The sequence below is a fragment of the Ananas comosus genome, linkage group 14 (genome assembly GCF_001540865.1).
Source record: "Ananas comosus cultivar F153 linkage group 14, ASM154086v1, whole genome shotgun sequence".
Classification (NCBI taxonomy): domain Eukaryota; kingdom Viridiplantae; phylum Streptophyta; class Magnoliopsida; order Poales; family Bromeliaceae; genus Ananas; species Ananas comosus.
The window spans coordinates 2,893,589-2,904,636 of NC_033634.1; the positions used below are offsets into that span (position 1 = coordinate 2,893,589).

General features: G+C 37.8%; 2 protein-coding genes across 4 annotated transcripts; both read right to left on the reverse strand.

Moving 5' to 3' along the window:
- Nucleotides 355–3,769, reverse strand: LOC109720534 (ubiquitin-conjugating enzyme E2 32). The gene is made up of 5 exons (XM_020247717.1): nt 3,496–3,769; nt 2,523–2,654; nt 2,337–2,421; nt 1,687–1,850; nt 355–1,291 (listed from the first exon to the last, which is right to left on the reverse strand). The coding sequence occupies exons 1-5, from the start codon at nt 3,610–3,612 to the stop codon at nt 869–871; spliced, it is 921 nt and encodes a 306-aa protein (XP_020103306.1). The 5' UTR covers nt 3,613–3,769; the 3' UTR covers nt 355–868.
- Nucleotides 6,110–9,670, reverse strand: LOC109720788 (peptide chain release factor PrfB2, chloroplastic). 3 transcript variants are annotated; one of them, XM_020248102.1, is made up of 7 exons: nt 9,216–9,670; nt 8,507–8,719; nt 7,926–8,027; nt 7,691–7,828; nt 7,149–7,282; nt 6,699–6,852; nt 6,110–6,431 (listed from the first exon to the last, which is right to left on the reverse strand). In XM_020248102.1, the coding sequence occupies exons 1-7, from the start codon at nt 9,630–9,632 to the stop codon at nt 6,297–6,299; spliced, it is 1,293 nt and encodes a 430-aa protein (XP_020103691.1). In that variant the 5' UTR covers nt 9,633–9,670; the 3' UTR covers nt 6,110–6,296. The 3 variants fall into 3 exon arrangements, with proteins under 3 accessions (XP_020103691.1, XP_020103690.1, XP_020103692.1); XM_020248101.1 differs by having other exon boundaries at nt 7,149–7,453; XM_020248103.1 differs by lacking the exon at nt 6,110–6,431 and having other exon boundaries at nt 6,713–6,852; nt 7,133–7,453.

An 11,048-nucleotide genomic window follows, 5' to 3' on the forward strand; every position in this document is an offset into this window, starting at 1 on the left:
ATATCTAACACAAGAAGAAACAGGGGATCAGCAGAACACACCAGCTACTCTGATTTTCTTATTAAAAGCCTGAAGTTTTAAAAGTTCTGATTTCATTGGATCATTTATTGCTCTTAATTTTAGAAAGTTCCATCAATTTCTGTCAAAAAAGTGTATGAATATACAAATGTTGTAATTTGTACAAAATAATATTCCGCTAAAAAGGTTACAAATATTGTTATTGTTCTGACAGAGATTCAAATCAGACATGCCGTAGAGTCAAATAGTAAAACCAAAAGTCAGTTCCTTACGCGGAGAGCAAGAAGCAGGAGATACACATAAACACCAAACAACTGAATAAGAAAAACAACAATATTAGTTACCAAAATGCGCTTCTATTTATATATTGCAGAGAGAGATTTGTTTTAATAGACAATCCTTACATCATAGGATAAACCAACACGTCCTTTATTTTTGGCCATCGAATCCTCGAGCCTTTTTGCATATATGCTCCCTAACAAATATGCAAAATTCTGCAAATAATGCTACAAAATTAGGATCCGCATGCATACCCTTGGAAACCTTGCTTATTTGTACGCATGCCCTGATGGGGGTATCTACGAAACAGCCGAAGGTTTTGCACGCACATCCTCCCAAGTAGTTTGGCGTGCGTGGCCTTGAAAGCTATTTCCATGTGCATTCACTCCTCTATCAGGTCATTTATGCAAAAATAGTTGGGTGCATACCTCTAGAAGGGCATGGCATGCACACAAAGAAGCAATGCTTTAGGATACACAAACAAATACCAACTTTTCTAGAATATTTGCACAATTTAGTATATTTGCAGGGTTATAAGTACAAAAAAACCCTACATCCTATACTATGCAGTTTAGGACCCATCCATAAAATAACCAATTAGGCCATGCGACTTCACAAATTTCTTTACTAACAGTACTACAATGGCGACAGTCAATGCAACAGCTGCCCATGTCAAGAGCCGATCGTCCATGGGTTTCTGAGCTTTTGCAGAAGTTTTTGGCCGCTCAACAACCTGTGCCTCGGCTTCTGGCTGCCTCGACAAGCTCAAGCCAACTCTCAGCTGGCCCACGGCAGCTTCCACGTGGCCCTCATGAACCTCCTCCATAACTTCTTCCTCACGCACTTCTGGGTTGGGCCCGTCCTCCACAGGGGTAGCATTTGAACTAGAATTGTCTTCAGATTCTTTGTCTTCTGTACCTGAATTTTCTTCTGGCGTTGTGCTTGGAAGTTGTGCAGGAACAGGAGGAGCTTTACTTAACATGTATCGATGAATCTGTTGAGAACAGAATTTCATGCTGATTTAAGAGATAAATATGTAACAGTTATTAAAAGAAAGGGTTTATTGCAAGTTTTGTTCCTAAAAATTTGACCAGTTTTGTTCCTAAAAATTTGACCAATTAAGTCATTATGTTAGTCTATCATATAAAAGAAACTCAACAAAGCATCATCGCCAAAACTGAAACATCAAACAGTTGTCATGTCAGCGAAACATAATGACAATGCCAATATAAAGTAGACAAACAGAAGGATTTACTTGTTACGTGGGAAAAAAATTAGGGTACAAGTCACTAAAATCAGAAACCTGAGGGTGAAACTGAAATCTAGGGAATAAATTGTAATTAAACCTAAAAGAATCATTAAAATCAATGATCATATTGCAAATCAAACCTCCTCGATTATTTTTTGACGTTCTGGGCTGCCATACTTCGGTGGTGCTTCCCGTGATTTGATGGCGAGTGCACACCGTTCTTCCTTTTTGCAATCAAGTGAGCCCAATGCCCCCCCCGGATTGGTTGGCATGAATGCAATCAAAGCTACTAATGCCGTACGCACTGGAGAGAACAGAGAACAATTTTAAGTAACTAGAAAATCCTTAATAGAAAACAAAATGGCTTTTTTTCACACGGTATTGCATTTCAGGTAGCAGAGAGCAAGAAGTTGAGGGCTGGCAGGAAGTAGCAAACATGCCAAAATCCATGCCCAAGAATTAGCTATCATCACATGATGAATTCGATATAGCTCAACAAATTCCAAGGAATAAACAAATTAAATAACCTAGAGCTGTCTTCTCTTTCCTACTCCTGAACTTTTCAGCCCCACCAAAATCTCAATGCGACTCACATATTTCGATCATATCAACAAAATGCAAGGTCAACTTCAAGTGAAATCGCTAGCAAACTCTTGCCAATTATACCATTTTCAGCAGATAAAAATATGTCAAGAAAAAAACAATGAATTTATTATCTATAAAAAGAGGAAATGCAGAAGGCGTAACAAAATAGCAGTCAAACAATAGTAATGCAAAAAAAAGAACCAACCGCTCCATGATGGTTGCCAATGTTCAGGGTGATAATTTGAAATGCTGAGGCATATCTTCGTCTGCGTCTCAAATCGACCATTGGGCTGTATCAAAAGGCATAAGATAGGAAAATTAGACAAATTATTAAAGTAGAAGCATATCGAAAGTTCACTAAATCAAGAGACTAGATAAAAAGGAAGCAAACCGTTAGCATCATGAACGCCGGGGGCTTGAATGGGTATTCCGCAGGCAATTGGATCCTCCCGTGATAAATTCCACCCTCGAATTCGGTGTCACGTGGACCCAAAATAGCAAACTGCCACTCCAATATGTTCTCCTAATAACACAGAGAATAGGTTACACCTTACAGCCATTCATAATAGTCCTAAAAAAATCATAATTAGCTTAGAAACACATTATGCAACCTGGGGATCAAGAGAACTTTACAAAAGGATGGAAACCAGGGATTTAAGAGGGGGACGAACAGAATTAAATGGGACATGTTGTACTGCTGCTGTAAATTTGCTCCAAAAGAGGAACTTTATATACCCAACATTCCGCTTTCAATTTGTCCGTGTATTCTTAAATTTCAAATTAAATACCTTCGATATCAGGTTCCAAATAGAATCAGATGAAGGCGATTATAAATGCGCCATAACATTAGAAAAGAATATTTGATTCCATCAAATGTTATTATAAAAAAACCCTCTAATTGATCTCCTATTCCATAATAGGAACCATTGAGATGATTAAGAGACCACATCGATCAACTGTACATCAAATGAGCACAGTAAGCCTCAATTTCCGAAAATTTCCCTAAATCCCAAACAGAACAACCTTTCTCTATCAGAATAGGAAACGAAAGGAACAACAAAGCAAGACATAAAACAATTCCCCATCGAATTGAGATCCAATTTCATCAAAACCAAGCAGGAAAAATCGGATCCGACAAATTAAAAACGCCTAAATCCACTCAAACCCAAAACAACTACGTTGGATCAAATGTTTAGGGCTAGGGTTAGGATTAGGGTTAGGTCAAACGATTGGGAATCAAAGATCTGATTTTACGACGAAATCGACCGATTCAAGGTTCCCACCGCTGAAACCCACGGGAAAACACAACGAAGGGGAATCGGACATAGAGATCAAAGCTAGGGTTAGGGTTTTCGATCAATTACCTCTAACGGGAGGGCCATGAAATCATCGGAGGGATTGGATTGCATCTCCTTCACCTCCTGAAGAATCCGCTTCACCGCCGTGTTCTTCTTGTTGTACTTCTCCACCTCCATCGCCATGGCCCCTCCTCCTCCTCCTCCTCCTCCTACGCCGCACGTTAGCACCCACTTCGTCCCCAAAAATATCCCAAAATTAACGAAACAAAAAAAAGAGAAATTAAGGGGAAAAAAATAAAAAAGAAGTCCTCGGTGGTTGCGGACGAGATGGCGCACAGCAGCGAAGGAGATTGAAGCGCGTGGGAGGTTAAAATAAGGAGAAATGAGACGGGGTAAAATGCATGAATAGTCCCTGTACTATCCGAATTTTACAATTCCATGTCTATACTCTTTTTTAATTGGAAAAACTTCAAATACCCCCTTGTGGTTTCACTTTTTTTCACTTTCGTACCCTGTAGTTTAAAGTGTATCAAGTTAATACCCTGTGGTTTTGCACTTGTTCACTTTAGTACCCTGTGGTTTAAAGTATATCAAGTTAGTACCATGTGGTTTCGCACTTTCTCACTTTAGTACCATGTGGTTTCGCACTTTCTCACTTTAGTACCCTGTGGTTTCACACTTTCTCACTTTAGTACCATGTGGTTTAAAAACCACAGGATACTAACTTGATACAAAAATAAACCACAGGGTACTAACTTGATATACTTTAAACCACAAGGTACTAAAGTGAGAAAGGGGCGAAACCACGGGATACTAACTTGATACACTTTAAATCACAGGGTACCAAAATAAAAAAGTATGAAACTACAGAGGGTTTTTTAAAGTTTTACCTTTTTAATTTAAATATATCGATTTGTGAATTTTTGCAAATATTATTTATCGATTTGTGAAACTTTGCAAATATTATTTATTGTATTTAAGTTAGTAACGAAATTTACTAATAAATAAACGAAAATAAATGACTTTTTTAAAGTAAAATGACTATTTTCTAAGTAAATTGAAAAGTATGAGAAGATAATTGCGTCATTAAAATAGTACAGGGTCTATTCATACACTTTACACAAAGGTCATTTGTAGAGCTGATTGGGAGCGTCAGCGTCGTCGTTGGTGAGACACGCGTCGTTATCCGATAGGGGAATATGGCGTGGCCCGGGCTGAATAGTTCTACGTGGCAGTAGTTTATTGGTGGAGTGATGTAGAGCGTGAGCTGCTGATTGGCTCTGGCTCCGGAGTGGTGGTGGATTTGTTGTCTACATTGGGTCTACAATATTACAAGGGTATTGGGTAAAAAATTTCACAGCTTTATTATTCTTCAGGATAAATATTTATATATATATATATATATATGAGAGAATATTCTAGAGACTATTTTATAAAAAAATAATAAAATATATAGTAAATAATTATCAGCTTGAAATGTTTCCTTCTATATGATGATTCAATCAATTCCTTATAAATGGGGCTGATTTGAAAAACTTCTTTCTATAGCATTGCTGTCTTTATTTTCTGATTTTGAGGATTTGGTTGCTCCATTGAATATGATTGAAATTTATTTTCTTCTATAACTTTGTTTCCTTCTATATACAATACAAGAAATTCTACACTATCACACTTGTACTACGTCATCAATAACAAACCAATCATATTTCTTTCTTTTCAAACAAAAGTACAATAAAAATATTTTTTTATAATTATGATGGGACATATATCTCTAAAATGAGACATTTGATTGATTTATTACGCCACGTCACCAATATACCCGCTGCATTCTAGAATTTTTCCTACAATACAGCTAATACAAAATCAACCTGAACAGCGCTGACACGATGACGTGGCGTAAATCCAACGGCTGATTCAACTTTTCCCTGAACTGGGCTGGGTTGGGCCGTTATTTGGACCGGGCACGAGCTCGAAATTTTTGTTAAAGCCCGGTTCAGGCCGAGATATGCCTTACCCATCTCAAAATTAGGCCTCACCAGAGTTAACCCTATGCTCGGATTCCACCGCAAATTCATTACAGCCCCGTACGCAGAAATTTCGACTCCGCACAAATCAAAATTACTGTCAAAGTGTGTAGAAAATTCGTGCACATAGCGCCGCACGATATTTACTTCCCCTGAAAAGAAAAGTCATTCACGCACGCTCATTCCTGCACACCGGCCCACAGAGAATTTACTTCATATTTTCGAGATCACGGCATACGCAATACACACAAAAACCAGCCGTTGGATTGTTTAGAAAGGTTATCTCAAGAGAAAGGACAGTTCAGTTCAGTATAGTCTTACAGATTTTGAAGATTATGTGTCGAAAATCCGAAAAAGCTCAGCTTAGATGCAAAAATGTCTTATTCATCATTTTCTTTTCTTTGTTTAATTACCAGAATTTTGTAATCAGTTGACTGGGGAGTATAAAAAAGCATCTTAAACAACATACTGCAATGTAAACACTTTATTCTCTCACAACAATACCGAGAAAATTCAGAATTTTAAGATCTTTTTTTAATAGTTAAAAGTAAGCTTTTCGATTATATCTCGCATAAATTTGTTTAAAGATAAGTGTAGAGCAGAAGTAATGAGTCATACTGCATTTTTTTTTTTTTTTTGATATAACTGCAAAAACAGTTCCCTAACGCTCGGCAGAGAAAATTAAGAAAATACAGAATCAGCTGATGCCACTTACTTTATATATTATTCTACAACAGGAGTAGAAAAGGAAAAAAAAAAAAATTGAGTTGCACCAAAATATAGATTAAAAGAGGAAAAAAAACAACAAAAAATTATCTTCATTATATTCACACCAACCTGTTCTCATGCCCTGTCCTCATTTTTATCCAAAGAGGCAGATAAGAAGCTTAAAATGAGGCCGTCGATGTCGCCGTCAAGGACGGAATCAGGATCTGAGACTTCGTAGTTCGTTCGGAGATCTTTCACCATGCGGTACGGCTGATAAGAGTTCAATAAAGAATTTAATGGCGAGAATTTGCAAATTATGAATTAGATACTAGAGAGGCTACAATGCAGGACAAGCCCCCATTTAATATTGTGGTTTCCACTTTGATGACCTGTAGCATTGTTCAGGTAGGCGATATCTATCACTTTGCTCACAAAGTCAAATAGGGTAAAATGAAGGTTCCAAAATTTCAGAAGGAAACCATGAAATTTAATTGGGGTTTTTCACTATTGTAGCCAATTTGAGGAGGTGGATCTTACATGGAGCACATAGGATCTTATTTGGTTGCCCCAGCTGATTTCTGAGAGAGATTGTGTGTGTTCCGCGTTCATTTGGGCTTGACGGGCAATCTCAAGCTGGTCTAGCCGTGACTGAAGAACCGCCATTGCCGATGCCTTGTTTTGATGTTGCGATCTGTACAATCATCATGACAACATTAAACTACAGATTTAGGAGTACTAACGTAGTGAGGATCAAATGAAAATGAATGTTCTCAATGCTACGGCAACGTTTTTTTTTTTAATGTGTTTGTTTTATTTTGTTGAACTGTAAAGTTGCCCATTTATATTGTAATCCACATTGGATTCTTCAATATGTTATGATTATTTAGCATTTGAAGAGGAAAAATATAACGAGCATATTTGGAAAAATTTAGCAACATAAAAAGCATAATTTCCTCACGCGTCATACTTACTAAGCATGATAGTTACCGTTCATTTTGACAGGTGGCAGAGATTCCTGTTGGAATGTGTACAATCCTAACTGCACTTTCTGTGGTGTTGACATGCTGACCACCAGCTCCACCGGCGCGAAACCGTTCGATTCGAAGATCTGATTCTTTAATCTGATACTTGGTGGAAACATTACCAAGGATTGGTATTACGGCAACAGCAGCAAATGATGTGTGGCGGCGCTTCCCGCTGTCAAAAGGAGAAATTCGCACTAGTCTATGCACCCCGACTTCAGCTTTGGCATACCCAAATGCATATTCACCGTGCACTTTGATTGTTGCACGCTGAAAACATAGTATGCATTACTTTATAGCTTGCATGTCACAGAAATATGTTTTCAGAGTAGTTCTCTGTGTGTAAAGTCGAGACATTCAAATTAATGTTCTTTGGTGTTTTAAATGTTTCATGATGCTTAATCTAGCACATGAGAACTCTTGGTGCTTCTGTGGTGTAGGGCAAGCAATTGAAAGACAACAATACACACAAAATGATGCAGAGATGATAAGGCATAGAAAATGAACCTTGATTCCTGCTATCTCACCAGGCATTTCTTCAACAACAGTAACTGCAAATCCACGGCGTTGGGCCCACATCATGTACATGTTCATGACCATGGCAGCCCAATCCATGCTTTCCGTTCCTCCAGCTCCTGCTTGAACCTGGATCCCATCAAGCAACACTTTAGTATCTTACATCTACAAGATCCTAAAATATAGGTAATTACTGGAAAATCCTTCGGAAAATCAATGAGATGACCTCTATAAAGCAAGAGCAGGAATCGTTGTCCCCAGACAGAATTGCTTCAAGTTCTTTCTCCTTCGCTTTCCTTCTCATTTCAAGTAAAGCTCTCATAGATTCCTGGAGTGAGAGGGCAATATGAACAAGCAAATCAGAAGAAACCATGTTACACGTTCATAGAACGAAACAATCAGAACATAGGTCTTAAGACCAAGACATTTTACAAAGTATAAGTAAGACTCTGCAAAAAGTTGGAAAATAAAAAAAAAAACAGAACAAAACAAGACTAACGGTATTTTTATACTTCAAAATGGTTAAAGATTCTTCTGTGACGAATGGAAGTCTTTTACTAGAAATTCAGATAAAATAAAATAATATGCCTAACTGCCAAGTATTAACAAGGAAACAATGATATAAATTGGAAAAATATATTCAAGCAAAAATAAAGAAGTATAAAAGTTACTTTCTTATGTCAATCGCAATACTAGACATTACGCTTGTGTATTGAAAAACAAGCATGTGAATATGTGATCTTCACTATACTGTAGATATTACCGAAATCTAACAAAAGAGAAACATGCAAAGGAGTAAGAGCCCACCGCTTCGAGTTCGTTATCATTCTCTTCACGTGCTAGCTTCAGTAAATCGATGTGCTCGACCAACTCTTGTTCAAACTGGTTTACACCCTTAATCTTACCCATAATTTCACCATGTTCACGACTTATCCTCCCAGCATAATCAGGATCATCCCAAAGGTCCGACTTGTTTAGAATCGCGGACAGTTGCATTGACTTGTCAATCATCCGTCCCCACTGCAAGCGAAAAGTTCTTAAATCATTTAAGATCTAGATAAACAGTCAAGTAGATGACAACAAATACAATTATTTTTCCGTGAAAATGCTGCAGAAGTTGAAGAAAATATCACATGTATGCCATCACTTAAGCTGTTTCTTCACAAGATATGTCCCCAGAATCAACAAGGAACAGCCCAAAAAACTCTTAAGCATTTAATTAAGATAGTTAGTGAAACAAGATTACATCACGATCTAGTCTATCTGTTAGCAGCAATCTAATCTTCACCGAATCGTTCAAACATCGAGGGTTACAATCTATTCTATTAACTACATAAAATAACAAATTGCTGCATGAATCTAAATTCTACCACTGATTTCTACTAAAAACACTAAATTCGACTCAAAATAGCATCCTTATACTTAATAAAGCAAAGGAAAAAATTAAGAGTAATAACAGATACTGCAAAGATAAAACAAGATGTATATGATTGAAAGTGAAAAAGGAACCCCGAACCTGTAATCGCTTCTTGATGACCTGGACCGATTGGGCGATGGCAGCGGCGTGGCTCCTCCAATCGCTCTCGCCCTCGTCGAGTATCGTCCACCCCTTCCCTACAATGGCGTCCACCGTGAGCCCGTCGCAGGTCCTAGGCGGCTCGGCGATCGCAGCCGTCGTCGCCGGAGAAGAGAACGATCTGAGCCCGAGAAGAGGAGCGATGCTCGACCTCGAAGCTTCGCCGCATCTGGAGGGTCGCCAGGTCCCCGAAAGAGCCCCAGCACCATAGGCGATGCTCAATCCGAGGGGAGAGGTCGCTGTGGATCGGGGAGAAGCGCGGAGGGGGTTAGGGTTTCTCGTGGGGAGAGGGAGAGGGAGAGGGAGAGGGAGGGGTTTGGGGGTTTTGGATCGCTTGAGGAGGAGAGAAAACACCATTTCCCCTAAACACTACTGTCTCGGACATGAAAAGGGATTCCATATAGCGCGGGTATAATGTGGGCCGTGTGAAAACCCACATTACTATGGACAGTGTGAAGGACCACATTATTATGGGTTGGTTTGGGCTAGGATAGCCCTGATCCGGAATGGATTCGGATTCGGATCCAGGCCGTATAGTTCTGATCCGAAAAAAAAGGTTTGTTGAAATTGTGAGGCTAAAATTGCACTATTGATCCTCAAACTACAAGGGGGTCTCACATATATTCCCAAGTTTAAGCCTTCCATGCTGGGCTATTACCGCGTCACAGACTTTCGCTTTTAAGCACCGATATCCTCACACTTTTGGCCCGTTTAGACTTGATGCTGGACTCTTAGAGTGTCATAGACTTTCCGTTTAGATCTTGACATCCTTATCAGCCCACACCTCGCGCTTTCGGTCCGTTCGCTCATTTAGGCACTGCCCGCATCTCACACTTTTGCTTAGTGAACTAGCTCTGATGACAATAATAATTTGTTGACTCCAGATCATCGGTCCAAAATATTTAAATACAATTATTATTATTAGTCCATAATTGTTTATATTTTTAATCACATCCACGTCCTCATCCAATGGAGAAATATTGAAATGTCATAATAAATTTTATAGCTTTTTTTTTATTTTACCAAAATAATCTGTCAACAAATAGAATTATAAAGTAAACAATTTTAAAAAACTATAAGATGTGCAGTTGTGTAGCATGTTTAATAATAAATTTTTACAGTAAAATAAAAAACATATAAAATAGTTAAATATAATTTTTTTTAATCGCACAATGACAAATTTAAAAATATTAATTAAACTATAAAATAATTATGTATAATTTTTTAAACTCCAGAGAAAAAAAAAAGTACATTGAACTATAAAGAGGTATATAAAATTTTACCCCATATATAAAATTTAGAAAAAACTTCAAGTACCCACCCTGCGGTTTCACTTTTTCTCACTTTAGAACTCTGTGGTTTAAAGTGTATCAAGTTAGTACTCTGTAGTTTTGCACTTTTTCACTTTAGTACCTTGTGGTTTAAAGTGTATCAAGTTAGTACCCTGTGGTTTAAAGTGTATCAAGTTAGTACCCTGTGGTTTAAAGTGTATCAAGTTAGTACCCTGTGGTTTAAAGTGTATCAAGTTAGTACTCTGTGATTTCGTACTTTCTCACTTTAGTACCCTATGATTTAAAAACCACAGGGTACTAACTTCATACAAAAATAAAACCACAGGGTACTAACTTGATACAAAAATAAAACCACATAATACTAACTTGATACACTTTAAACCACATAATACTAAAATGAGAAAGTACGAAACCACAGAGTACTAACTTGATACATTTTAAATTATAGAATACTAAATAAAAAAAAATATAAAACTACAGG